The sequence below is a fragment of the Aspergillus flavus genome, chromosome 5 (genome assembly GCF_009017415.1).
Source record: "Aspergillus flavus chromosome 5, complete sequence".
Lineage (NCBI taxonomy): Eukaryota > Fungi > Ascomycota > Eurotiomycetes > Eurotiales > Aspergillaceae > Aspergillus > Aspergillus flavus.
The window spans coordinates 2,580,547-2,607,592 of record NC_092408.1 but is presented as its reverse complement, the minus strand read 5'-3'; the positions used below and the strand labels follow the sequence as shown (position 1 = coordinate 2,607,592).

Genomic DNA, 27,046 nt, shown 5'->3' with positions numbered 1-27,046 from the left:
GAATTTGAAACGTTTGTACTATATATGCTTGCAAAGGCACATAGTAACTACCTACTTGTATCAGAGTTTCAGTCAGATAATAGACCTCCCAGGGGTCGATATGATTCAGTTTGCTCTCAACGTAGGGCATTGACAGCCAACTAAACTTACTAAACCGTTCATCCCGTGCCGTCACTAACCCTATTCAAGTAAAGGCTCAACGCGTCCACATTTCATTGTCATTTGCTGTCAAGTTTTTCACTACGAGGTCTCCACCACAACATGGGCTGACAGAAACCAGGGGCAATGATACGCCGGTCTTGAGAACTTGAAAAGCCCTTTTGGTGGGTATCGCATATCTAAGCCACAAGACGAGGTTCAAGGTTTCGGGCTACCATTTCCTTTTTCGTTGACGCCCGGATGTCGCGCAGAGAAAGACAGAGTCCTCTCAAGCAATATATTGATGGATATTACTGTCTATATACATCGAAGCCGCCCATAGAAACCCACGTCTAGAGAGAGGGGAAGTAAACAAGAAGTCAAAAGTAGAGATGATAATTAGAAACAGAAAACCTGGTCGCTCATCTTCGACACCGCTCCCGCCTTTTGGAATCCCATGGCCGCCAACGTCTTCTTGGTGACGTTGACCATACCGGGAGGCCCACACAGGAGGACTTTAGTATCCTCAGACGGACCCGGTAATTGTTGGCTAAGGACTTCTTGGTTCACAAAGCCAGTTCCGTAGGCCCAGCCATCTGGGGCACTATCCAGCATATACCAAAGCTTGAAGTTCTTGGGGTATTTGCGCGCAAACGTCTCTAGTTCGTCCCTCAACAGGATGTCTGCTTCCGTCCGGTTGGCGTAGATCAGGCTGATCTCAGTCGTGTCCCGCTCATCCTCACAGATGGCACGAATGAGCTGATACATAGGCGTGATACCTGTTCCTCCAGCGACCATGCCGAGCTTCGTACAGAGCCCCTTACTGTAACGCATCGCTCCCTTGGGACCCCGGAACTCAACTTCATCTCCCACGTTCAAGTTGGCGAGGTACCGACCAGTGAGAAGACCTTCAGGGTAACACTTGATGACTAGCTCCAAGCGACCGAGGTCTAAGTTGTTTGACACCGGGGTGTATGATCGAGATACCGTCGCCCCATCGACAACTGCGCGGATAGCTACGTGTTGTCCAATAGGAAGCCCGATGACGCCCTTAGAATTGGGCAAAGCGAACACGAATCGATAGACATTAGGAGATAGTTGATCCTTTTCAACCAAAGGCAAACTCTTGAACTCTTTGGCATCCAGAAATCCTTTCGCCAAGTGCGGGTCAATTTTCATTACCGTTCGGGCTTTGATATGTGGAGGGTAGCGCAAAAAGCCCGAATCGATCTTGGTAAATTTGGCTGCTTGACGGGCCACGGCTGTGCCAACTATCGTAGAGATGGCTGCAGCCGTAAGAAATCCATTGGTGAACCCACCGCGAGGCATCCTGAGTCCGTTGAAGTACTGGGGGATCAGTTGGCTAAACTGATTTCTTGGAACTAGGGAACCAAAAGTACCCCGTTGATAGACATAAAGTACGGATGCCAATGCTCCCAGCACACCAGCAATTGTTCCCACCGGGCGGCTCCCAGATGATTGAGGCAGGCTCTCCGGTTTCTGGGCAACTAGTTGGACCTTCTTGGGTGGGACGTATTCTCTAGCACCTTTCAGAGTGCCAATTAGAAACTCCTCCATGATCTCTACTGAGTCCTCAGAATGGCCAACGTCTTCAAACGCTTCCGTGGCATCTGTGCCCGCTGTTTCTATGAGGATCTCTGCGCCACCAGGATGATCTTGGAGATAGTTTGTGATATCGAAAACTATTCTGTCTTAGTTATGTCGAGTTTAATCTGATAGTCGGAGTCCTACCTTTGTTATGAACAATGATCCAGATATCATCTTTGCGGTTATGCGAAGCGACCTCTGCGGCTGTGTACTCAGGAAGTTGAACATCCGCAGGACTTTCGGCTTTTGCCTCCACCATTTCGATTGATCGTTGTGTTGTATGGCAACGGTAATTAGCTATAGGGTAGAAGGGAAGTAAAGACTAGGTATTTGGACTGGACAGGCGACTTCGTGGTTTATTATTGCGTTAGAACCGCCAGGGAATTGAGCCAGTAGCGTGAGACATAAAAGTCAACATAAATATAGTATCCACAGTCATATTGTAAATACATTATCCAGTCGGAGCGTCTCACTGAAGTCGGCATTTTCTCCCCCGAGATTGAACATAAATTAAAAACGGCCCGAAGGATATTCGGCACGACATGGCCTAATTCTGTAACATACGTGGAAGTCGGGACCGACATTGCGATTGCAAAGCTTTCCACTTTCCCCTTTATGTTAAAATGCAATACTTTCAATGGGTAGCTGTGGGTCCAGGGCGACGATCTGTGTCTCTCGCTGGTTAGGTTTGGCTCTGAGATTGCGATGCCGACCGCGATATCGAAACATGCCGAGGCAGGCATCGAGGCATTTTTACGTCGCAGGGAGCACAAATCTAACTATGCATTTCATTACTTCGTACTATGACCCGATCCTTATCATTCCAAGGTAATGTGGGATCGGACAATGTGGATTCGCGTTGAGACAGCCTTTCACCCTAATTTCGGCCATTCATGATACTATAAATTAGCAGCTCGACCCTTGGCAATGGAGGTCGAGATTGTTTCCCTATCGACCAATTGACCCTGTGAGAAATTTGCATAGATTTAGACAAAATGCCTATCAGACTCTTCTACCTTTCGGGGGAGCCTAGCTCTACCGCAAGAGAAATCGAACTGGAATCCACACTAGATTACGATGGACTCAGGCATCTCATTGCTGCACACTTTGCTATAGTGGAACCGAATGGTACGTTTATCGAGTATACTTAAGCCTGTGGGCTTGAGAATGTCTTTGGGACTCATTTGGACTTTAGCTAATCGTTACAGGAATCGGATTCCAGTCCCAGGATGCAATCTTATCCGATGTCGCGGAGGTCCTTGCAAACGAGGATTCCATTAGCATTACGATTGATGGTAAATCCGTGCGAGAAATTCCCGGCCCTAAAGGACTTCCAATCGTTGGCAATTTCTTCGAAATCTATCCCGACCACCTAGGAAACCATCAACGATTGTTTGAACAGTACGGACCCATAATCAAGACAACGAACATGGGACGTACAGTCTACCAAACCAACGACCCACAATTGTCATCTATCATTTTCTCAGAAACCGATTTCTTCACCAAGAAGATTAACGAAGCTCACCCGCTCCATGCGATCAAGAACCAACAAGCCGGTGTGTTCCTAGGGGATACTGACACTCCGGAGTGGAGAGCGGCACATAAGTTCCTTCCCCCAGCATTGGGCCCTAAGGCTGTTCGGCATTATGCCCCTACAATGCAACAGACAGTCGAAGATGCTTTCAAAGTATTCGATCATTTTGACGAGAACGGCGAGGCTTGGAACGTCTACCAATATATGCTTAAACTTGGATCCCAAGCTGTTGGAAAGCTTGTACTCGGCATCGATTTCAATCACTTCTCCTCTCCGGATGCACCTCCCCATGAACTTATTCAGATCATTGCGGAGTCGCTGTCTTTGAATAAGAAGGTAACCGCAAGGGGTGATTGGTATGCGAAGCTGCCGTTTGGCGATCCGCAGCGGTTGAGAAATATGCGCTATCGTATCTTCGACATAGTGGACCAGTCGATCCAGAATGCCAGCCGTAACGGGGTTGAAGATCTTCCACTTCAAGACGCTGCCTTGAAGGCCTCTAACATGATCGGTGAGTGTGGCCATGGTTTGTATCTAAGCAGTTGCTGACTGAAGTAGACTATGCCGTCCGAGCCACCGACAACAAGGGTGAAAAGCTGCCTAAAACAAGTCTGATCCAGTCCTTAGTTGTTGCAACCGGAGCTGGCTTTACTACAACGAGCTCTTTATTGTCTTGGTTGATATACAGTCTTGTTACGTACCCAGGTGTTCAGGATCGCTTACTGCAAGAGCTGATCGACAACGATATTACCGAGGACACCCAGATAACAGCAGACTTGACAGACCGGTTAACATTCATGGATAAATTGATCAAAGAAACTCAGCGTCGCCATAACCCATCTTATCAGCCCGCACGGACCGCCAAGGTCGACATGATCTTACCTGGAGGTTATAAGCTACCTGAGGAATCTGTGGTAGTCGGTGCTCTTCATCACCTTCACAATAACCCGGAAGTCTGGAGCAACCCAACCAGATTTGACCCTGACCGATGGGACACAGAGGAGGTAAAGAACAGACACAAGGCCGCCTATATCCCCTTTGCTACTGGTCCACGCATGTGCATTGGCTTCAACTTTGCACTACAAGAAGTCAAAGTATTCTTGCCCAAGCTAGTATATCGTTACAAATTCACGAAGGAGAATGATGGGCCCATCGAGTACGACCCTATGTTCCAGCTAATCCGGCCCAACAATTTGTACGTGCGCGCCGAACGGCGTGTGAAATGGCCTCCTAAATCAGAGTCTGCGACTACGAGAGCTTCACTTTGATTCCTGGAATTGTTGTTGTTCAAGGGAACTTTGGCAAATTAGACTGTCCGGCTCTACTGGACCATGGGCTTATAAAGCGTAACTGTACATAGACCAATTTTAGATATCTGGATATAGAGAAAAAATGTTTCAGCACTTGGCTACAAGAAATTAATGATAGAGTCAAAATACGGAGGTCAAAGTAGGCCTTTGTAAATGGCAAGGACCAGTCCCTGCAAACTAATGACCTTCCCACTGCTTCCTCCAGATATCTCCATGGGCCAAAGCAGCTTGCCCAAAATGGTTCCTGAGTGAATCGGTACCCGGTTTGGATCTGTTTCCCCTATGCAGTCCTCACTTTGTCCACCTTGTTTAGCGGCTTTGGTTGGCTCTCTGCATATTTCCTTTGGCCTCTTGGCCGTTGCTTCCATCCTGTTCTTCCTGACCGTGCTCACCTCCTTTACTATGCTGGCCTTCCTGGCCATGTTTGTTTCCGTGACCGTGCTGGCCTCCCTCACTTTGCTCACCTTCCTGACCGTGCTTACCTCCTTGACCATGCTCGCCTCCTTGACCGTGCCGGCCTTTCTGACCGTGCTCGTCTCCATGACCGTGCTTGCCGCCGTGTGGACCCTTATGGCCCTCTTCACCTTTTCCATCATCACCTTTTCCACCATCACCACCCTCACCCTCCTCGTCATCGCCCTCCTCATCATCACCTTCTTCATCTTCTTCACCCTCTCCGCCTTCTTCACCTTCTTCACCTTCTTCATCCTTTCCGCCTCCGTTGCCTCCTCCGCCCTGCTTGCCACCCTCACCACCACTGCCATGTCCAGTACCGTTTGCGGCCGTTTCACCGCGAAGAATCAAATTGACTTTCTCGCCCCTGATACCAGGGATAGTGGCACGAGCGGAGATATCGCTGTACTCATTCTTACGAGACAGAGAGGCTTCTGCATCAATGACTCGTTAACTTTGATTGGAACATGAGATATATGGGAGAGGCGCATGGAAGGGTATATACCTGATGCAAGCTTGACACGGTTATCCTTCGCAGAAAGAGGAACTGCGGCTGCCAGAGCCACCAAGCTGAAGAGAGCGAACTGTTGAAATCTCATTTTGGGGTGGGAGGTCTTGTGGCAAAGGAAAGAGGTTTGGGTGGTGTACTTGAGGACTTGATGATTGAATCTGTTTCTAGTAGGGAGGATGGTGAGAACTCCTGCTGATACTTATACCCATAACCTTAATTAAGTGCCTAGGAGGGTAAAGTATAAAGAGTTCTGTCTGAAACACGCCTCTTATCGTATTGGGCACTTAGGAGCAGTACCATCGTCGTTTTGGATAAAGTCAATTGACCTCAAGTGACAGAGGACGATTCTAGACTTGCGATATTTGATAGCTCATGTGTGGCGGCGCTTGTTGCGAGATTATGTGGCACGGTTGCACAAGGGGATACGCCAGTGTGGTTGGCTGCCATGCCTCGTCTCAGGGGGTAAGTACGACCATTTCTCTAGTGGCTTGACCCTGAAGTTTATGAGAAGCTTCCTCAAGTCGAGGATTGACAGATTACTCGTGAGCTATGTTGTACGAATCTGCGAGACATTCTCCTTACTATGCATGGATATTTGACCCTTGAGGTAAATTGGCAAAGGTTTCACTGAATATCCTTTCGAAAATACCCAGACAGCTCTTGGTATTATCTATGCATTACGAACATCAAGGGAGCAAATTGAGAGGAACAAAGACATCGGATTGGCATCCCCATCAACTATGAGCTTATTTCCATCTGAGCATCATGACAGGGGCACAGTTTCGAGGACGAGAAGCCGTCAATGAAAGGATTGTCACCATTCTTCCGAATACGGTATAGCTCTTTCATAGTTGCAACAATGCTCGCGCAAGCCACATTACTTCCTGATCGACATTGTGTATCAGTCCCCTCTCAGAGATGCGTTATATCTTGCCGAGAGGACTCCCCGGCGCTGTCCTAGTAACACACACCAAGCCTCCTCACTAGTCCTCGATATCGTCCTCGGTCTCCGTGGCGCCACCGGATGACAAGTCCGTTTCAGCTTCCGAGCGTCTATGAGGGGGGATTTTCCATTCGATGGTGTGAGGTATATAGATTCCATTGAACAACCTGTCTGGCTCTTGGGTGGGCTCATTCTTGGGGGCGTTGGGAAAGTCCATATCACCGGCTGTCTCGTAGCCTGCGTTCGCGGTGATTAGAATCGATGCTAGACGCAAGGCAATGTGAGGGAGAATATCAAATACCATCTAGAATGCCACTGCGCTTATCTTCCGCAACAGGCGCAGAAGCTGCAAGTCCAACGAAGGAAAACAGGACTAGCTGGTGGATCTGCATTTTCTTACTTCTCTGGTGAAACGATGTCGTATTACTTTCTGTGTCTCAAAAGCGGAAGTTAGTTCCTACAGGAATGCTCGGTGGGACAAGAGGGGCAGGATTTATATAGGGCCCAAGTTGGTATATCCCAATCAACCATCATCTTCCTCTACTGGGTATCAATAGCGTGAATAAGAAGCTGAACATTACAGTCCTATACTGTCATTTGTGGTGAATGTCGATTGAGCATTCAATTGCGGGGCATGCTTATTGAGGATCGTGAGATAGGGTTTTGTTGCCCGGTGCCCCAGCGGGAAGGCGAAACATTCATTCAATCAAAGAAACCCTCTAAAAACATGGCGCTGCAGCTATACCGGATCGGAAATTCGAACAAAGAGTAGAACTGTGGATAATTTCTTATGGAGCCGGTGCGTCGCAAGAAGAAAAGGCCAATGGCCAGCAGCGTCATATTCCACATGGCAAACAGGCACTTGCCGACATACTGATCATGGCGTGACAAGTATGATGCAGTGCAGTCCATCTAATCTGGATGACAGAAGACTGAATACAAGTCTACTACACAATGAAGTCATGCTAGTTTCGAATTTTCCATTCCTATGGGATTTACTCAGACATAATAGCGTAGCATTGGCAGGAACGCATTAACAACACCCATAAGGGCAACAAACCATGAGATTCTCGAGCGAATAAAGACAGCTATTTATAAACCTTCCACATCATTGGGGCGTTTACCCATACGATGATATTTAGCAGAAGCTCTGAGCATCATAACTGGAAAGTACGCTTCCAGCGTTGCAAACGGACGTAACATAGAGGGGTGTCGCTATAGTCAGTCAACATATACACCGCGACAAAAAATCTATCGTGACAAAGAAAGAAGCGCCTACCGTCCACGGGTAGATTAGGCCCCGGTCCTCGAATGATAGGTTTATGCTGCGGTGCCGGGGTCAATCGGTTTTCACAATTGACCTGATCATTTCCTCCATTGACGGTACTGGATCCTGTCCAGATATCGATATGCCAGACCTTATTGGCCCAGTCCCGATTGCAAGAGTCACAGGAATCCTCCATGCGAAGGTACTTGCGCAGATAGGGGTCATAGATGATTTCACAGATCTGAAACTCGCCTGGGGCTGAGGCGAAGGTTAACGGGTCGTTGAAGGTTCCAGCTCCCCCGGCTGTCAGACCTCGGCCGCAATCGTATGCGATCACACAGCCGGGGGGATCGTTGTCGGGGAATCCGTAGAAGGTGTGAGCTGCGTCCTGAACATGGCAGGATTGGCGAATGACTAGGGGGGAACTGAGTCCCGCACACAGAAGCATAGCCACGATTATCAAGGACATCATGGCTGGTATGATTATTATATACGATGAGAGAGCTTCATGAAAGAGGGCGATCGGGCTTGTTAAATGCTTCCTCTATCTCTCTATGATGACAAAGTTTCTGTAGAAGACTTGGGTCTTTTATGTCACTATGGTTAGTAGTTACCTCATGTTGAGCTGTAGCTTAATCATGGCTGTCCAAGGTATGAGGTGATGTGACCATTTGAACTTGTCTTGAGATATCATGGGATAATCATTAAACTGGAGTAAGCCTGCATCCGATTCACACACACAAAAATGGAATAGAAAGGAAAGGTCGTCTAGTTAAGCAAGATGTAGCTCGCCAAAGTACCGAGTACTCAGCAAGGTCCCGGGAGATCCGATGAGACCGCTGCGAGGGTTTTGTTCGCTGCGCCGGGCAATAGCTCGACCAATGACTCACGGTGACGAGGTGACATATTATTGCAACAAGGATATATGTCATTAGTAAGGAGGATAATTACGTAGCCCATGTGTCCCACTCAGGAACACTGGCGGGTCATTATCTGGACTACAATCTTTTGGGTCTTGATTTGCGATACATAATTAATCGAGGCGTTATTTTCTCATATTTGGCCGGCAACATGGAGAACGCCTCCGAAGAAGGCCGCTGGCCAAAGGACTAGAAGGTGCAATGAAAGAAGAGAACAATAGACGTAGGCTGCCTTTTCTCACGATGCTAAGTCTCTCGGCGAATGCTATGTCGGTGGACCCGGGCCTGCGGCATTGCGTCGCGTCTCACAGATATCACCGGTCCGGCATATTCCTTTTGCCCCTTGAAGATGTACATCGCCACACTGATGATGAAAACGGCCGAAAAGATGACCACGCTCCAGTTGAAAGTGGTGAGAGTGACCGGAGTACTGGTGGGCCAAAACGAGAAGAAGAAAGCAAAAGCTACATACACCAGGGCTGCTGCGTTCACCCAGATTCCATATTTCCCCATGCTCCACCGTTGTGGAGGCAGTGTTTCTGGGCAGGACAGCCTGCGATACAGTAGACAGCCAATTGACACCACATATGTCCACATGAGTGCTGCAACGTTTAGGGAAATAATCGCGTGGAACGCCGTGTCGGAGCCGATATTAATCAAGGCTAAGAGACCACTGATGACACAGGATAGCCCAATGGCGTTCACGGGGAGCTTCCGCTTCGGATTGACTTTGCAGATCCACTTGGCAAACGGCAAGCCTTTATCACGAGCGAACGCATAGGTTTGGCGCGCTGTTGACGCATTGAAGAGGATGTTGCTGAAAATGACCGGGATGAGGATGATGGACGTCAGACCATTCACTCCTGCAGTCCCAACTGCATTCTTGAAAACATAGATAAAAGGGAAGCCGGTTGGGTCATCTAGGGCATCTTCCAGGGATGGAATGGCGAACAGATAGATAATTACCAGGACAATAGCCATGGCACCATTGGTGAAGAAACCCCAGACGATAGCGATCGGCACATATCTACCGGCGTCGCGAACTTCCTCGGACATATGGGCCGTGGCATCGGAGCTGAGTCCGGCATAAATGGCAGAGATCTGGCCAACCATTAGGGCTAATCCAATGCTGGACCACCCACCGGTATTGCTGAATTCCAGTAATACGGCGCTCGCAGGTTGCCGTGGGGCCATTGCCCACAGGACAGTTATGACTACCACAAAGCAAAGTATGTGCAATGCCAACAGCAAGTTTTGAATACGGGGCATCCAACTAGCCGCGTAGACGTTGAAAAAGTAAATAACCAGGATCATTGCAAAAACGAACAGCGTGCCCTGCCAATTCTCAGGCTCATAACTTGGGTCTTTCACACTGATTAACCCTTGTATAATGGTGCCGGTCAGGAATGAGCCCGACGCTGCGCCTGCCTGCCATGCCAGTACCGACATCCAGCCTGTGATGTAGCTCAAAACACGTTGATAGTTGGGAGATGCAAGCTCGGAAACCCAGTGATACTGACCACCAGAGGTAGGGGACCTGCATTTTCCACATCTTGTTAGTCCAAATGCGATCGAGATATTAAATGAGATCGTAGTTTCACTTGCATTGATGCCATTTCGGACATTGTCAGTATAATCAGCCCGAATCCAGCAAAGGTCCACATGTACGTCCAGAATAAACCGGCCCGGCCGCCGTTCACGAGCGCTTCGGTGTTTCCTCTAATCGGTTTTCGGTAGCGTCAGCTAGCTTTCATCATTGGGAGACCCAAATGAATCCCGCACATCAGGAGAAATTCCCAGGTCGCCTGGAGTACCGATGCAAAGCTTAGAGCGGCTAAGGGGCGAAGATTTCTCTGCCGTAACATTCATAGTCAATGTTTAGCTCATCATCCCTGACTATGCAATGGGTGCTAGCAGCATACCTTGAGTTCCTGGATTTTTCCCATGCGCGTCATGTCGCTCTGGTCATACCGGGTACCCATTTCTTCGCCATTCTTATAATTGTCCTCCATGTCAATGTTCTGAGATGCAGTAGCCGAAATATAGTTCCCTGGCTTTCGTGTGGGAGGGGCATATTCGGTGGTAGTTGTCATCGTGAAGGACAATAGTGACCAAATCAGAAACTAAGTCAAGCAGAAAGAAGGAGATACTGAAGGGTGAGATACCGTAGCATGCTCTCTGTCGGGACAGAAATGGTAAGGGGGAACGAGAAAGAAACGGACGGGGAGTTCAAATGTTTGGTTTGTATGTTTGCTGTCACACCTCACGGATTGTCCAACCTTACGGAGGAATGCTTCGGTGAAGAGTAGTATCAATCCTGTTGTTAAATACTACTGACTATGCTGGAACAAAGAGTCCACATTGAGTTGCCCATTCTTCCCGCTTCTGCTCCTGACTTGCCCAAGTCCGATGAAGAACTTTTATTCATTGCAATAGAGATACCTCGACACAGAAGGACAGAATACGGGTCATCACGGTCACTCGATCTGCATGCTTGCCTACTATGTGCGACATACTGAACCACAATACGAGGGATCTAGCTGACCAGGCTATGATTGCATGCACTTCTCTTATCTTCCGGTCGCGAGTGAAATTCAAGGATAGGGAGTCATGGTAAATATAATAAGCCAATTCGTGGCTGACCGGACCAAACCCTAATTTTCTCTCCCGAGTCAGTGATGGAGCCACCACCCAAGTTCCACTGGGTAGAAAGGAGTTCTCCGGCTTTTGTCCACCAATAGATCGAGATAGATATCTAAAACTTGAGATGAACAATCCCGACAATCTATACCTCTATCATATTTTCCGTTCGGACCGTGCTTCTCCGCCGTTTCTTACATGCCCTCGCCAAGACAACACGGGGCATATTGACGCTTCCAATTGAAGAAAAATAAAAAAAAGGCCAATAAGACAATGCACAGCCTCGTACTTATTATCAGCGACTAACCGTGTTTAACCCTAGCCCAAGGTTGTTGTCCTACGTAGGTGTCCAGTCATGATCAATTTGTTTGCTACCCATATCGATAGTAGCTCGAGATTAAGGTGATCGGCTGCGGGATGAATCCTTTTGCAGCTTCGTCAGTCAGGACTAAAATGGCCTACTACACGCGATTGCATCCTTCTACCAATCGCGTAAAAAGTTGGTGATTCGTGTGCAGGGCACACACGAGTGCACAGATAGACTATGAGCCACCGTCTGTGCGCTGTCGATGTGATGGGATAATATGCGGTGGAAGCTTAGAGCCCTTGTATGTCAGACTATGCCGTAAGATAGAAAAAAAGAGACGGACTCTGAACGTGTCAGCGGATAAAGTCCCATGATTCCGTACCATTCTTGTCTTCTAGGTGGACCCTAGGAGGGCCAACCTCAACCTGAACATATCAGGATACCACGCCAAACTTAACCTCGTTATATAATTCCTGTTCAACTCTGTCAAGTACAATGCCAGCTCGATCTAGTCCACTCAAATCCGAGATTGCACCTCCTCTGGCAGCGGACAATGACTATGATCACAGCGGTTTACTCGTGGTGATCACCCCGCTAGTTTTGTTTTTAACCCTGGCCTCTCTTTCGATCCGCGCATTTGCTGCCTCAAAAAGATCATCCATGTTGAATGATGATTATGTGCTTCTCACAGTCGTGGTATGCGTCGTGGAAAGGCACCCTTTCTCCCGACCTCTGTTTGCCCTACACCAGATTGGCTAGGTCGCTTACACATTTCCTAACAGATATGTGCATGCGTGCAAGTTTCAGTTACTCTAGCCTCTGTTCATTATGGATGGGGCAAAGCACAAGAGATGGTTTCGGATGAAGATTTCATACCGCTGTTAAAGGTGTGCCTATTTGAAAAGAAGTATCAAACTATGTATTGATGCTCACCAAAGCCAGACGGTTTACGTAGCTGACCTGTTCTATGTTCTTGTCATCGGCCTGTCGAAAATTTGCTCGATGGTCTTTTATCGGAACCTCTCCATCCGTCGCTTTATGCGGACGAACAATGTCATTCTCGCTGCTTGTTCAGTATGGACTGTGCTCGCGATAGCCATTCTGGGCGCCCGTTGCAGTAAGAGCCCGTGGAAAGATATTGATAATCACTGCGTTGGCCTCGTGAGTAATTACAGTTCTACTTCGCATTGCTGTAGTACCGACTCTGATTAACGTCAACCTGACTTGTGACTTATAGCTGCTGCGTTGGAAGGTTATCTGCGCCCTAGATGTCGTCCTCGAAGCATTCATACTAGCCTATCCCGTGGGGATTATCTATAAAGTTCAAATTTCTCCATTAAAGAAATTCGTCGTCCTCACTATTCTCAGCTGTCGCATTATGTATGTTTAACCTCTATTCCTACCAATACTCACAGCTGACCCAGATTGTGAACTTCTTTAGCCTCATTCCTCTCTCCGCCGTCCATGTACACTTTATCCAAAAGCAGATCCAGTCCCCTAATCCGACTTTGACCGGCACGTATGCAACAATAGTTGCTCAAATCCATCTCGGTGTTGGCGTTCTCGTGCTTACCGTTTCATCTCTAAAGATGTTCGTGGCAGTCTATGAAGATGAGCAGGGCCTCGCATATACCGAAGATGCTTCCAAATCACTAGGCATTGGCGATAACGATAACAGTCGACAGTCGAAGATGAGGTCGTGGATATTGTCTCGGCAAACGAAGGAGCCCAGCACGTCATCCACTGGCTGCGATGATGGGCCCGGCATACCTTTGGCCTCAGGAGCGCGGGGTAGTGGTAATACTATCATCAAGAGCGTACATATCTCAGTAACCCATGAGGCCCGTGAGGATGTCGCGTTGGGGGAAAGAGGCCCACATGGCCATAGTGGAAGCATTATGTAGACACCGCCTAGATGTATCGGTAAAAGCAACTTTTCGGGACATCAACCATGGGATGAATGTGTTAACCTGCATGCACCTCCTTTAGGGCTCCTCCCAGGTCGTTGATGACCGGAGGAATGGGTACTAGAAGTCTAGAACCATTGGCTACGTATAAAATCATGAAGCTACCAGTGTATATCTCTCTGTATGCCATATGTGTATTCCCTATATCCGCTTCTATGCCCTATAAGCCTAATATGAGTGACACGATAATGCAATGTTTCTATAATGTGATGGAACTTCTTTTGGCAATGCGACCGGATATAAGCGTGGACTACGGTTCGCTCCAGACAGGGTATGTATGTACATCTGGCAACTCTAGTATTCGTGTAAACCACTAATAACATCTATGCGTCTTGACATTCATCCTGTCCTGGTTTAATACAGGTGATGATATTTGCGCATATTCATTGCAATAACATATTATAGCCCAGTTGCACTATCTTTATACCCTGCATCGAACCATTCAACAGTTGGCTGGATATTGAATAGCTCCCACATAAGTCCGTCATCCCACATTGACGAAGTTTGCTGAGACAGCCCTTCTGCACTAGATCCAGGATCCAGTGCATGCGAATACAGCACAGGCTTCTCTGAGGTTCCTAATTGAGTGCTATCACTGCTGTGTGCCCTTGCGGTAAGCGATTCATGGGGTTGAGGATACACCGCTACGTTAACAGCATTGGAGTCAGTAACTGCAGTGGGCTGGCTTCCGATTGTTCCCGTGGTCTGTTGATACTGCTGTGAGGCATCCTGAGCGATGGTTTCATAAAGCTGATCACACAAAGCTGTGAACTGTGAAAATAACCCATGTAATCGGAATATGGAAGGATTACACTCCTTGATGCGGGATAAGGCCGCTGTTATTTGGGTTAGAAGATTATAGTCCTCGCGATTGGATGTTGCAATTACATTGCAGAAAATAATAAAAAAAGGCGTAAGTGGGTAGAGAAGAACAGTCCTATACATTGGATAAGTTAGCCGCCGATCTCCCATAGTCTTTGTTGACGAGTAAAGGGCGCGCGCATCCATACCAGAAGACAAAATCGTGGTAAATCTGTTCACCCCTCAAGATATGATATTGAAGTACATTCATTGACCGCAGTGCTCTGCGGGCATGAGATAAACAGCGTTCGCGCACACGATGGTCATGTAAGGAAACCGAATTGAGTCGCAAGACTGTTGTTATGATAGAATGATAGGTGAAGTCTACCGCATCCCATTCCAAGCGCAGTTCAATTGTGTCACTCGATTTTGCTTTTGCCTAGACGGTATTAGGATGGCTGATGGGAAGAAGAAGAGGGATGCATACCTCGCACAACTCCTCCCATATGTCTTGCAATTCGACTTCTAAGCGCGTGATAGCTCCCAGCGCCTGGTTATCAGGAATACCATCACCAGGCGTTAGGACAGAAAGGGCACCATCCAGCACATGCGCCAGCTTGATCAAGATATTGCCTTTCATATCTAATGGGTCTGCTTGTCTTGGCAGAAGCAAGGAGGCTGGCTCAACACTCAGCGCCGGCAGGGATGGTGGTCGCACCAGAAGCATACTCAGAACCTTATCATAGTAGTAGCACCATCGTATACAACGACGTATTTCATGATTCCTGTCACACTCTTCAAGCATCCTTGCGTCCACGCTATGATAACCCAAAGCCACCACGAGTCTCGACGCGAAAGCCGTCAAAGTCCAGGCTTGAGTAGTATCACCCAAAGTTTGCATCAGGTTGACCTAGAACCCAGTATTATGTTGTCAGCAATGTAGTCATAGATATATTGATGCGCAGGAGTTTATAGCTTGAGTCATACTCACTGCCGAAAGCAAAGACTGGAGCATTAATAGGCTTGGTTTGTGCAGAATATCAAGCTCCTGAATTGACCGGAGGGCAGCCGTTATGTACTTTTTCTTCGAAGCTTCTAGGGCTTGTGCTAGTTCTCTGGACGTACATATACGCAGCCATCTATTGATGTAGGTTACCGCTCTTGCAAATATACAGACCTTATACTGAGACGCTATCTGACCGGTCGCCTGACCATTCACAACCGCTAGACACATGGTCTCAAACCTCTCAGAAGATATGTGATCGGGCCAATGAAGCTTCCATGGTGTAGAATAATCGGGGCAAGCTGGATCAACTTAAGTTTCATGGCTAAAAAGGGACTGAAGCAAAGTACATACGATTCATCATCATGAAGAACAACTCTGGAAGTACAACATTATCAGGTGCACCATTGTCTAGCTCTTGATCATAGCTTGAGCTTTCCGCTGGATGTGAGGGATTGCTGAAGTCACCAATCAAAGATAGGGCAGACTCTAACACATGCCTACGGCTTGTAGAAAGGGATGAATTCGAGTCTAGTTCACGCCGGATTATATTGACTTCGTTTGCTTGATACACATACGCGGGAGAGCGGATGGCTTCAATGGGTAGAGTCGTTTTGTGTCTCACTTGTCTGGCTCCTTCTAAGGTGCTTGAAGATGGCCCTCGAGAAGTATCATGTCCACCTAGGCTGACCCCCGGATTAGGTGGGCTCCTAGGAGATAGCTCGTTGACGCCCCTATTTCTGTGTCTTTGGTTAGAATCCCCAGGTCCTCGAAAACTGTATAGCACAATGCATCAGAAAGTTTCCGTAATTAGTGCATTGCCACGCGTACCGTGAGACTCTGTTGCGGCGAGTCTGCTTAGGTCTCGCACGAATACATGGCACTTTCGCACTCGAACAGCCGAGGCATTGTGGCTGCCGATCGCACTTAACCTGTCTCCGGAGACTGGCGTCAGACACAGTATATATATACTCAGTGACAGTGATGACCACAGCTACTGCAATTGACTACCAGTAGTTGCTGAAGACGCTAGTTACCTTCCTTGTGTGGCATAGGTCACACTAGAGCATTATAAAAAGGACAAATATATCCGTTAGTGCGTCAATCCCTTCGTAGCACCTCGGAATGGCATATCACCAATGGTGTGGGTGCAAAACTGGCAGAGATATATAGCGAAGCTTACAGCTGGGAGTCTGCGGAGTGCTGCCAAGGGCGAGATACCGGACGCTTCGGCCATCAGGCGTCAGCTAACTTCTATGGCTTTACCTGAAGGAAAATAATCTCATGGGGAGCCTTGAAGGATTCACGTTTACTGTCTCCAATGTTGTCGGCATTTCGGAAATTAATTCTCGAGAAAAGTGGTCGGAGATTCGGAACATTCCCCATGCAGTACTAGTCTTAAAAAGGGCCTGTCCCGAGGGTAAGTTCCAGTTGTTCCATCAAGGACCGCCTTCCTATATTAGTTTAGCCATCTACATTTCTCTATCAACTCAACTCAACATCCTTAACATATCCTCACTCTTCTATCATACATGTATCAGGGAAAATAAGACGAAAAAAAACGGTTCATATACTAGGGGAACTGCGCTTGAAAGGGCGAGCTACATATATAACCATGCAGATTTTGTCCCAGTCTATCAATACCATTTCACTAATTACTCGCCAAATTGCTTGGCTGCGTGTGGATCCGAATGCCACTGTCCGAGCGTCCGACTCACAATCCGAGCAACCAATATGTCGTATCCCAGGTTGTTCGTTAGGTATTTTGGTGCGGTATAGCGTTTCTTTTACCTATTAGACCCATTTGTCGGGATTTGGTGACAAGTATTTACTGATTATTTGTAAGGATGTGGGCCAAGCGCCAATACCAGAATGGAATATTTAAACAGGCTACTACGGTGCTTTGTTCTTTTCTCTCGTTCTTTTCACGTTCGTCGAGTATTTTATTCTTGTATCTTCCAATCACACTCTTTAAGTAATGTACGGCCTCTGTTGAGCGTCCTCGAGTATCTTAAAGCCGCCACTAGCCATGGAAAGTTCGACCGCTACATCCTCAACTACAAACTGGCCTTCGGACGAACACAAGAATTCTATGGCCGAGGCCGAGACTAGTCCTTTGGCTTCTAAATTCGAAGATATTTTGCACCGAAGTTTAAAATCCGGGTACAAACCCCGACGACTTGGAGTCACCTGGACCGACTTGACTGTGAAAGCGAAAAGCGCCGAAGCCACGATCAATGAGAATGTCTTTTCGCAGTTAAACATCCTTCGTCGTCTACAGCAACACCGACAAAGCATGCCATTGAAAACCATACTTCATCAGAGTCATGGATGCGTTAAACCGGGAGAGATGTTGCTGGTTCTCGGCCGCCCTGGATCCGGATGTACAACACTCTTGAAGATGCTTGCTAATCGAAGGACGGGCTATGAAGAAATAGAGGGCGACGTGTGGTATGGTAGCATGCATCATGAGGAGGCTGCAGAGAACTATGCAGGCCAGATCATTATGAATACAGAGGAAGAGATCTTCTTCCCCACGTTGACCGTGGGACAAACTCTAGATTTTGCTACACGTCTAAAGGTACCCGCTCATCTCCCCAGCAATGTTGTCAATGCAGAGGCGTACCGTGCAGAGATGAAGGAATTCCTTTTAGAGAGTCTCCGTATACCTCATACTGCAGAAACAAAAGTGGGCAATGAGTATGTCCGTGGCGTTTCCGGCGGGGAACGAAAACGTGTCTCAATCCTGGAATGTCTAGCATCTGGTGCGTCTGTCTACTGTTGGGACAATAGTACTAGAGGCCTGGATGCGGCAAGTGCATTGGACTGGGCAAAGATGATGCGTACGATGGCGGATGTACATGGCAGCTCGATCATCGCAACACTATACCAGGCTGGAAATGATATTTTTCGCCTTTTTGACAAAGTGCTTGTTCTGGATGAGGGGAAGCAGATCTATTACGGGCCTGCTAACGAAGCAGAACAATTCATGGAGAGTCTCGGATTTGAATGCAGCGAGGGTGCCAATATTGGAGATTATCTTACCAGTGTTACAGTTCCTTTGGAACGGCGAATTCGTTCTGGGTATGAATCCACATATCCCCGGAATGCTGAAGCCATTGCCACATCCTACTGCAAATCTAGTGCAAAAGCCCAAATGACCTCTGAATACGATTACCCTACCAGCGAACTGTCGCAGCAACGCACGAAAGATTTTAAAGAATCTGTCACTCTCGAGAAATGTCGTCCAAGAAGCGCAAACACTGTCAACTTTGCGACGCAAGTACGTGCTTGCATCATTCGGCAATATCAGGTGCTACTCGGCGATAAGAAAACCTTTGCCATGAAGCAAGGCTCGACTTTGATACAGGCTTTGGTAGCCGGTTCGATGTATTACCAGGTGAAGCCCGACACTTCTGGGCTGTTTCTCAAAGCCGGCGCCCTGTTTTGGTCCATCCTTTACAACAGTATGAGCGCCATGTCAGAGGTTGTCGATTCCTTCTCTGGCAGACCCATAGTAGTGAAACACGACGCCTTTGCATATTGCAAACCGGCTGCGTTCTGCATTGGACAGATAGCTGCGGATATTCCAATCACAATTTTCCAGATCACCCTCTGGTCTGTAATCCTGTATTTTATGGTTGGCCTAAAAATGTCCGCCAGTGCGTTCTTCACGTATTTTGTGGTCCTCTTCGCATGTGCGATGTGCTCTACTGCTTTATTCCGTGCCGTCGGTGCGGTTTTCCGAACATTTGATGGTGCCTCCAAAGTGTCAGGTTATGTGGTGACAATTATGGCCATGTACGCAGGCTTTCAGATTCAATACACCCAAATGCGGCCGTGGTTTGGATGGTTATATTGGCTTAACCCTGTTGCGTACGCTTTCGATGGCTTGATGAGTAACGAGTTCCGTGATCGAGAGATCGACTGCACCGGTGGCAACCTGATCCCTCATGGCGAAAGCTACGCGAGTGTGAGTATGTCATATCGATCCTGTGCTGGGGTGAGAGGTGCAACCCCGGGATTCGCCTCGTTAACTGGAGAACAATATCTGGGTGCTCTATCATACAGTTATACGCACTTATGGAGGAACTTTGGTATTCTCTGGGCTTGGTGGGTCTTCTATGTAGTGGTCACGATCGGTGCAACCATGATGTGGAAAAGTCCTTCTGAGTCCGGAGCACAGCTGCTCATTCCTAGGGAAAGGCTAGCTCATCATCTGCAGCTGGGTCTTGATGATGAGGAGTCCCAAACGCCAGAAAAGTACTGCCATGGTCACCATAGTCAAGAGAAAATGGATGGTTCGACACCCTTACCGACACCCGGTGCTGAGGCGCACTTGGCTAAAAATACCTCCATCTTCACCTGGAAGAACCTAACATATACTGTAAAGACTCCGTCTGGCCCCCGTGTGCTATTGGACAACGTTCATGGTTGGGTAAAGCCTGGTATGTTAGGTGCTCTAATGGGTGCTTCTGGAGCAGGGAAGACAACGTTATTGGATGTCCTTGCCCAGAGGAAAACAGACGGTAAAATTGAAGGGTCAATCATGGTGGACGGCCGACCTCTATCAGTTTCGTTCCAGCGCTCGGCTGGGTATTGTGAGCAACTTGATGTTCATGAACCCTATGCAACCGTTAGAGAGGCATTAGAATTCTCTGCTCTTTTAAGACAACCCCACAACACCTCTGAAAAGGAAAAGCTCGGATACGTCGATGTCATTATTGACCTTCTCGAACTTGGAGACATTGCGGATACTCTCATAGGAAAGCCTAACGCAGGCGGTTTGAACATTGAGCAACGGAAGCGTGTTACTATAGGCGTCGAATTAGTCGCCAAGCCTAGTATTCTAATATTTCTAGATGAGCCAACGTCGGGCCTTGATGGGCAGTCTGCCTTTAACACTATGCGATTTCTGAGGAAGCTTGCAAACCAGGGCCAAGCCATCTTAGTTACCATCCATCAGCCGTCAGCCCAGTTATTCTACCAATTTGACACCCTCTTGTTGTTGGCCCCAGGTGGCAAAACTGTCTACTTTGGGGAGATCGGAGAAAATGCCAGCACGCTCAAAGAATACTTCGAGCGCTATGGGTCGCCCTGCCCTAATCACATGAACCCGGCTGACCATATGATCGATGTGGTTTCAGGTCGAGCTTCGACTATCGACTGGCGCCGTGTATGGCTAGAGTCGCCAGAGTATCAGCAATCACTGGTTGAGCTCGACAGGCTTATCCGAGACACCGCTTCGAGAGAATCAGTGGATAACCCAAGTTCTGATGACAACGAGTATGCGACACCACTCTGGTACCAGACAAAAATTGTCCTGCGCCGCATGAATATCGCACTCTTTCGGAATACGAACTATGTGAACAACAAAATATATCTGCATATTGGCTTAGCCTTATTCAATGGGTTTTCATACTGGATGATTGGGAATACTGTAAATGACATGCAGCTTCGTATGTTCACTATTTTCGTGTTCATGTTTGTTGCCCCGGGTGTGGTGAATCAGCTCCAGCCACTCTTCATTGAAAGACGGGATATATATGATGCGCGGGAAAAGAAATCAAGGATGTACTCCTGGAAAGCATTCGTCACGGCCCTTATTGTGTCCGAGTTCCCATATCTATGTGTCTGCGGCGTGCTGTACTTCCTCTGTTGGTATTATACCGTCGGTTTCCCAGCAGCCTCGGAAAAGGCTGGGGCTGCTTTATTCGTCGTTGTCCTGTACGAATTCTCATATACAGGAATCGGTCAATTTGTTGCAGCGTACTCGCCAAATGCTGTTTTTGCTGCGTTGGTCAACCCGCTCCTTGTCGGAATCATGGTCTCTTTCTGTGGCATATTGGTCCCATACGACCAGATTATTCCATTCTGGAGATACTGGATGTATTACATGAACCCTCTCACTTATCTAGTTGGGAGTCTGTTGGTTTTCAACATATTCGATGTCGACGTGAAGTGTGCTGACTCGGAGTTCGCCATATTTAAGCCCCCTTCCAACATGACATGTCTGGATTACCTGTCTTCGTATCTAGAAGAGTCTGACGCAAACCTGGTCAATCCCGAAGCACGCTCCGAATGCCGTGTCTGTCCCTATACGAGCGGAGGCGGTTATTTGAAGGCCATAAACTTGAATGACTACTACTTTGGCTGGAGAGACGTGGGCATTTTTGTGATCTTCATTTTCAGTTCATACGGGTTGGTGTATCTGTTCATGAAGCTGAGAACAAAAGCCTCCAAGAAGGCTGAGTCATGATTACCACAGTTCCCTGGAAAACATCAATGACTGCGAATGTCTGTTCGAGGACATAGCTAGTATGGTGGAGAAGCTGAATGGACGGACAACGTGGTAGCCTTGGCGCATATTGGCAATTTCTTAGCTTGACTGACTATTTTCAGGACTTGCGCGTTATTCGAATTTCGAAAGACATAGTTCTAAAGCAATAGTACTCCGTAGTGCTCTTACTCCATACAAAACGTTCAAAGAGAATCCGAACTATTTTCATACCCTACAACGGTGTCACCTTCGGGCCAAGATGTGAATCTCCGACGCTTCAGCAGTCTTGGCACGACGCAGGGGGGAACCCCATCTTGATAGTGAGGGTCGACCTCCAGGTGAACTACTGGTGAGACAGTGGAGCCAAGGACAATTAGTGGCAAATACTCTCCAGGCATCGTAGGAAGAGAGCCAGTAGGATGCATCACACCGTCGCCTTTATAGGAAGGGCTAAATCCTTCATGCATATGATACTACACCCCTGCCATGAGCCATCATGCCATTGTGAGAAGTATTCATTATTCATATGATGTATCGCTGACCGGAACGGAGTTGATGGTGCACCCGAATCAACTCGGATCTCTGTTGAACTTGGCATCGCCACAGATACGCCGACATTCGGCTTGGGCATGGATAATGCTTATGGCTATGCCCAAACTTTCGGTGGATCCGATGGCCAAACAGTAAACTCCAACGCTTACGCAGTCGATATGCACAACTAGCTACCTAGCCCATGTGAAAGGTAATGGATGCTACGACGATAACAAGACCTAGATACGATACTCAAGCCGGACACGGAAACCGCAGGAAAACAGGGAATTCCAAAGAAAAATAGGAATGTTTATCGAGATTTTTAGCTCGGGCAGTTAACGGTGGAGCAGTGGCTTGCCGAATAGTATATTGGAATTTGGGACAGACTACCCAAGGTGAATCCTGCGGAAAATTTTTTCTTGCAACTGAAACATGTACCCGCTCGTCCCTTATTTTTTATTTTATTTTATTTTATTTTATTTTATTTTATTTTATTTTTTCTTTCCTTTTTATCTTTTGGCGCAAAAACCGTGATAAAAGGAGAAAATCCACTTGGAGAAGAAACGGGATTCCAGGGTTCCCGTTCGATAACCCTAGAAAGTGTTGGAGGTTGTGTTGAAATCACTCCGTTTAGGAAAGTGGTCACCGCGCCTACCTGTGTATTTATGATTAGTAGACAGTGGACATTATCTACTCCGTCTTGGGATAAATCACGGAACCAGGCCGTAAGGTGACCCACTTGGCTAAGCTTACCGTTTCCGCCGTGAAGATCGGCTGTCCAAGCCAGGTGCTCCAAACTGTCCACGCAGCCGGGATTCTGGAGATGCACACTGTGTCTAGTCATTCAGGGGTTCAGAAATCTTTTCCTGACTTGTAAACTCACAATTGGCTGGAACTCAACAAGCGATTGGCATCTGCATTAGCCGCCAAGATGACGGATGTGTTCGAGTGGTATACCGAGTGGGGGGATATTTATATTCATTGCCTTCTTTCTTCCCTTTTGGGGATGTCAAGACTTTAGCTGTGCTTATCCTATCCGACCAGTGAGTCGATAGACTTTGATAGAAAGCTCGAGGTGGAAACCATTTTAACCAATTCATGGTCATATCTCCGGATCCTAAAGCAGATTATTCGGTTCACATGAATCATTGACCTCCTTAACGTCGTAATAATCCATCAATTTAAGTTTGCTTGGGTGATCCATGGGTCTTATGCGTATGCAGTCACGGAGATCCATTGCCTCACAATATTCATGCCCAGTTACCCACAAATCAAAAAAAAAAAAAAAAAAAAAAAATATATACATAATAAAAAAAAAGGAACCGTCCTTAGAGTTTATCTGCTGTCTGTATACGGTTACGCTTCAAACCACTGACATGGCCTTTAACTTAACCTTGTTGCAACTGGCTGGCAGAACGGTATCCGGAGAGGATGACTTGTCGTTGTCTTTATACCGACCTGCTGCCCTGGTCTTGCACTTGTTTTACCCCAGAATCATCTTTGGTCGATCCAGCTCTCCGCTCCCAAGGCTATCTTCTGCGTCTGCGTTTCACACACTGTGCCTCTGCCCCATAGGGTGGCAAGAAGATGCCGGTATCTGCTCCCCAAGGATATATCCACCCGGAAGATCATGCCCAATTGCACATTAGTCCAATGCTGAACAACAGCATTATGATGAATCGTCCGTCAACACTGGTGACAGACCTCCTTTCCTTGAATTATGGATCCCTTCAGAGCATGGACTCCTGCCGTAGGCTTCGAGAATGCGTGTAATCCCCCATTTTGAGGAGGTCATCCCCTTCTGATTCATCGCACAACGCTCGGAGGATGATGGATACAAAAGTCCGTTAAGGTGGTCAGCTAAGTCGATAGCCAAAGTAAGTTGAGCACGCAAGCCAGCAAAATCAATCCCGGAATGGACATAGCAGAATGGATCCCGTTTGCCTAGCCGGGGGAGACGGAAAGCAGCGCCTTGCCGTGGTCCGTCCGCTATCAACCTCAAGTTAGACACATCTAACCACAACTTGACATGATCAGCGGATTTCAGGGCAACTCAAATCAATTAGCATCTCTTGTAGATCAAACACTCGATCTATTTGCTGGACGGGCTGTAGTAATGTGCCTCGGTGTTGTATAGCCGCAATCTCAAAAATTCGTTCTTTAACTAGATTCAAGGCAGAAGAGTAATCCCAGATGATAAGGTGAGGCGAGATCTTCATGAAGATAAGGTAAACACCTATTTCTCCGAGAAACTGGGTCGACATGAAGGATGTCCCTGGTAGACGTTCTAATATGAAACACTCACGCATCACGTTAGTAATGCGTCGCATATGGAGCCACGAAGGATTCCTATGAGGATGCATCTTATACTAAAACTCCGTAATTTAATCCTTTGGTTCACGCATTCTCTTTTTTTTTTTGTTTTCTTCTTTTTTTAGGGGCGGTTTTTTTCTTGATATCTATCCCCCCAAGGTTTGCCATGGAAATTAAGACCAGCATAACAAGCCATCGGCTGCTAGCAGTAGTGCGATCGACCGTTCACGGACTATTTGCTAGATTGATATCTAGCATATAGGCTGGGTTGGATATCGAAACAGCAACACACGGGGAAATCTCGGCAAATCCAACAGGCGTGCCGTCATGAGGGCAACGCCCCCCCACGTGGCTCAGGGAACATTGATTAAGCTTGAATGGCCTGAAGCTGAACAAAAGCTTCCTGATAGCGGTCTCTTAGTGGCTCACAGGATTGGGTCTTGGAGAAGGGAGGTGTTTTAGTGCCAAATTCTCTTCTTAGAGTGGGCTGTTACCCCAATTGATTAACCTACATTGCTATCAGAAATTTATTGACTTCTATAAACGCTCATCATTCTGCATGTACAATCCTTTGGACGGGTTTAGTGAGCCTTAAGTACCAAATACTTGCAGTTCTCACTCGGGCCAGCTTAAGGGCTAGAGGATTGATGCACCACTGCAATATATGGCTTGGACGGTTGCACTGGAGGGATGGACCCGACTCCAAGCCAGGGATAGTCTCTCCCATGAAGCGTACGAGTCAATTAATCAAGCCCTGGTGATTTTTGGGCTTGTTACGGGCACCTTGTCACTCGTGGTGCATACCTATACGAGTGTATTCATCACCCGACAGTTTGGCATTCATAATGGTGAGCCCAGGACCGGCCGTTGAATGATCGACGGTAATATATTAACAGCTTTCAGTTTTCACGATCCTTGCGTGGGTGAGTATTCTACAAAATGTTATGACACCACTACGAAATAAGCTATAAACTAACCGCAAATATAGATGTTAGCAGTTGCCACGCAGGGTTTAACCCTGTGTAAGTCCTTTCAATTATCTACAACTCTAACAACGGCTCCTAGGAATGTCGGCTAATACGATAAAATAGATGGTTTCGGTGATGGTGGGCTTGGAAAGCACGAAGCTACTCTCTCGGAGAGCGAGTTGGCTAGGTTTACTGTGGTGAGAATGCACCCCACGCCTAGGAAATACCAGGTATTCTAGATTAACACAGTCAAGATAATCTTAGCAATCGTCGTGACGTTCATCCCATTGGTTTGTGTCGCAAAGCTGAGCCTGATCATGCTCTACTATCGCCTGAGTCCCCATGTGAAGCTATGGAGATTTTGCATCTACGGAATCGCGACCCTCATCACCCTACCCTCACTGATACTGGTTTTCCTCTATTTGTTTGGCTGCCAGCCGGTTGCTAAGGCATGGGACTCGACGATTACTGAAGGGCACTGTGTAGACCGCCTCAGTATCATGTTGGCAAGTTCCGTGCTAAACGTTATTACGGATTTCTTGATGATAATCGCCCCGATCCCTTTGATCTGGAAACTAAATATGCGGGTCTGGCAAAAGCTGGGAGTGACTCTGATGTTTTTCTTGGGTGGCATGTGAGTCCCTCCTAGTCCATTGCTACTAATCTCGAAAGAAGCAGAAAGCTGACTATAGCAGCACCATTATTACCAGTATCTTCCGCGCGATCACCGTCGATAACTTGCTTTATGAAGGGGACCATCCCTATCGTATGGCAGTTCCAATCCTATGGGCGTAAGGCTTCCTCTTGGGGTCCATGTAGTAGTTCATCTCTGACATGTTGATAGGAATGCGGAAACTGTTCTTGTCATTATCTGCGACTGTCTTCCCTCACTGCGTCCCTTCCTGCACCGCCATTGCCCTGGAGGCTGTTTCACGGGGTCTGAACCCTCCGGGGTCCCTACCAGTGAGGCACGCAATACGAGGCAACATGGGAGAAGCCGCTATTTCGACGATGACATCGAGCTTATTCAGAACGGCTCGAATCCCCCGAGGTCTATGGTTATCACACGGACCGTGGAGATGGAATTACAATACCACAAGGCTGAAGTGGACGCAAAGCTGACAAAACCGTCCCTTCCTTGAAAGTAATGGTACGTGTCTTTCCTTAGCCTAGGTTCAACCTCGTCATGCAGCGAAATGTTGGGAATCTCGCAGGATTTCAAAATGCAGGCTAATTCTTTACCAGAAAAACCAATTTACGCAGTTTTCGGCAGACACCAGAAATGAATGAAGTATCGCTTCATAAGAATAAGTATATCCCTCTGAGTGATATAATATAGATTAGACATGACCAGGTACTATACGAGTTTAATTGCTGGATAGAATAAAGCACCATACGATAAATATCATTTTCTTCTCTGGTACTCTCGAAAAGCACCGACAAGCTCAATCCCAAGGCGACCTTTAGACAATTTCAGTCCCGCTCGACTAAAACAGCAATTAGCACTTGAGTCGTGCCTTGGGCTCATCATCTCAACCGACAATACTCCAAA

General features: G+C 47.4%; 9 protein-coding genes across 9 annotated transcripts; 4 read left to right on the top strand and 5 right to left on the bottom strand.

Annotated features, from left to right (window-relative positions):
• Positions 1 to 244: 244 nt before the first annotated feature.
• Positions 245 to 2,273, bottom strand: F9C07_2285025 (putative cytochrome b5 reductase). Its single transcript, XM_041293065.2, has 2 exons — positions 1,891 to 2,273; positions 245 to 1,841 (listed from the first exon to the last, which is right to left on the bottom strand). The coding sequence occupies exons 1-2, from the start codon at positions 2,003 to 2,005 to the stop codon at positions 538 to 540; spliced, it is 1,419 nt and encodes a 472-aa protein (XP_041147847.1). The 5' UTR covers positions 2,006 to 2,273; the 3' UTR covers positions 245 to 537.
• Positions 2,274 to 2,487: 214 nt separating this feature from the next.
• On the top strand, positions 2,488 to 4,688 carry F9C07_2285024 (cytochrome P450 monooxygenase). Its single transcript, XM_041293054.2, has 3 exons — positions 2,488 to 2,874; positions 2,955 to 3,791; positions 3,839 to 4,688. The coding sequence occupies exons 1-3, from the start codon at positions 2,742 to 2,744 to the stop codon at positions 4,546 to 4,548; spliced, it is 1,680 nt and encodes a 559-aa protein (XP_041147846.1). The 5' UTR covers positions 2,488 to 2,741; the 3' UTR covers positions 4,549 to 4,688.
• A 35-nt stretch (positions 4,689 to 4,723) lies between these two features.
• Positions 4,724 to 5,989, bottom strand: F9C07_2214342 (putative glycine-rich protein). Its single transcript, XM_041293064.2, has 2 exons — positions 5,549 to 5,989; positions 4,724 to 5,477 (listed from the first exon to the last, which is right to left on the bottom strand). The coding sequence occupies exons 1-2, from the start codon at positions 5,640 to 5,642 to the stop codon at positions 4,900 to 4,902; spliced, it is 672 nt and encodes a 223-aa protein (XP_041147845.1). The 5' UTR covers positions 5,643 to 5,989; the 3' UTR covers positions 4,724 to 4,899.
• Positions 5,990 to 6,537: 548 nt separating this feature from the next.
• On the bottom strand, positions 6,538 to 8,236 carry F9C07_8632 (uncharacterized protein; the record flags this gene model as incomplete). The annotated part of the gene is made up of 2 exons (XM_071511804.1): positions 6,538 to 6,761; positions 7,777 to 8,236. 2 exons carry the CDS (start codon positions 8,234 to 8,236, stop codon positions 6,538 to 6,540), a joined length of 684 nt encoding a protein of 227 aa, XP_071364482.1.
• Positions 8,237 to 8,813: 577 nt separating this feature from the next.
• On the bottom strand, positions 8,814 to 10,942 carry F9C07_1677825 (amino acid transporter). Its single transcript, XM_071508307.1, has 4 exons — positions 10,607 to 10,942; positions 10,467 to 10,537; positions 10,290 to 10,403; positions 8,814 to 10,221 (listed from the first exon to the last, which is right to left on the bottom strand). Exons 1-4 carry the CDS (start codon positions 10,775 to 10,777, stop codon positions 8,931 to 8,933), a joined length of 1,647 nt encoding a protein of 548 aa, XP_071364481.1. The 5' UTR covers positions 10,778 to 10,942; the 3' UTR covers positions 8,814 to 8,930.
• Positions 10,943 to 12,126: 1,184 nt separating this feature from the next.
• On the top strand, positions 12,127 to 13,956 carry F9C07_2259293 (uncharacterized protein; the record flags this gene model as incomplete). Its single annotated transcript, XM_041293053.2, has 5 exons — positions 12,127 to 12,327; positions 12,414 to 12,518; positions 12,574 to 12,792; positions 12,869 to 13,011; positions 13,073 to 13,956. The coding sequence occupies 5 exons, from the start codon at positions 12,127 to 12,129 to the stop codon at positions 13,533 to 13,535; spliced, it is 1,131 nt and encodes a 376-aa protein (XP_041147842.2). The 3' UTR covers positions 13,536 to 13,956.
• A 41-nt stretch (positions 13,957 to 13,997) lies between these two features.
• Positions 13,998 to 16,311, bottom strand: F9C07_2070048 (uncharacterized protein; the record flags this gene model as incomplete). Its single annotated transcript, XM_041293048.2, has 6 exons — positions 13,998 to 14,535; positions 14,609 to 14,838; positions 14,887 to 15,309; positions 15,391 to 15,704; positions 15,757 to 16,142; positions 16,274 to 16,311. The coding sequence occupies 6 exons, from the start codon at positions 16,309 to 16,311 to the stop codon at positions 13,998 to 14,000; spliced, it is 1,929 nt and encodes a 642-aa protein (XP_041147841.2).
• Positions 16,312 to 16,856: 545 nt separating this feature from the next.
• On the top strand, positions 16,857 to 22,757 carry F9C07_2164201 (ABC drug exporter AtrF). Its single transcript, XM_041286437.2, has 2 exons — positions 16,857 to 17,170; positions 17,249 to 22,757. The coding sequence occupies exon 2, from the start codon at positions 17,432 to 17,434 to the stop codon at positions 21,659 to 21,661; it is 4,230 nt and encodes a 1,409-aa protein (XP_041147840.1). The 5' UTR covers positions 16,857 to 17,170; positions 17,249 to 17,431; the 3' UTR covers positions 21,662 to 22,757.
• Positions 22,758 to 25,190: 2,433 nt separating this feature from the next.
• F9C07_2259280 (uncharacterized protein) lies at positions 25,191 to 26,636 on the top strand (the record flags this gene model as incomplete). The annotated part of the gene is made up of 7 exons (XM_041293047.1): positions 25,191 to 25,374; positions 25,430 to 25,449; positions 25,515 to 25,548; positions 25,618 to 25,691; positions 25,749 to 26,128; positions 26,190 to 26,285; positions 26,339 to 26,636. 7 exons carry the CDS (start codon positions 25,191 to 25,193, stop codon positions 26,634 to 26,636), a joined length of 1,086 nt encoding a protein of 361 aa, XP_041147839.1.
• Positions 26,637 to 27,046: the final 410 nt, after the last annotated feature.

Bases quoted from the DNA above. Each gene is read 5' to 3' on its own strand.
- F9C07_2285025 (XM_041293065.2), bottom strand. From the start codon at position 2,005: ATGGTGGAGGCAAAAGCCGAAAGTCCTGCGGATGTTCAACTTCCTGAG. The intron at 1,842-1,890 runs GTAGGACTCCGA...AAGACAGAATAG, and splicing joins GATCATTGTTCATAACAAAG to TTTTCGATATCACAAACTAT.
- F9C07_2285024 (XM_041293054.2), top strand. From the start codon at position 2,742: ATGCCTATCAGACTCTTCTACCTTTCGGGGGAGCCTAGCTCTACCGCA. The intron at 2,875-2,954 runs GTACGTTTATCG...TAATCGTTACAG, and splicing joins TGCTATAGTGGAACCGAATG to GAATCGGATTCCAGTCCCAG. The intron at 3,792-3,838 runs GTGAGTGTGGCC...TGACTGAAGTAG, and splicing joins GAAGGCCTCTAACATGATCG to ACTATGCCGTCCGAGCCACC.
- F9C07_2214342 (XM_041293064.2), bottom strand. From the start codon at position 5,642: ATGAGATTTCAACAGTTCGCTCTCTTCAGCTTGGTGGCTCTGGCAGCC. The intron at 5,478-5,548 runs GTATATACCCTT...TCATTGATGCAG, and splicing joins CCGTGTCAAGCTTGCATCAG to AAGCCTCTCTGTCTCGTAAG.
- F9C07_1677825 (XM_071508307.1), bottom strand. From the start codon at position 10,777: ATGACAACTACCACCGAATATGCCCCTCCCACACGAAAGCCAGGGAAC. The intron at 10,404-10,466 runs GTGCGGGATTCA...AAAACCGATTAG, and splicing joins ACCTGGGAATTTCTCCTGAT to AGGAAACACCGAAGCGCTCG. The intron at 10,222-10,289 runs GCAAGTGAAACT...TGGAAAATGCAG, and splicing joins ATGTCCGAAATGGCATCAAT to GTCCCCTACCTCTGGTGGTC.
- F9C07_2164201 (XM_041286437.2), top strand. From the start codon at position 17,432: ATGGAAAGTTCGACCGCTACATCCTCAACTACAAACTGGCCTTCGGAC.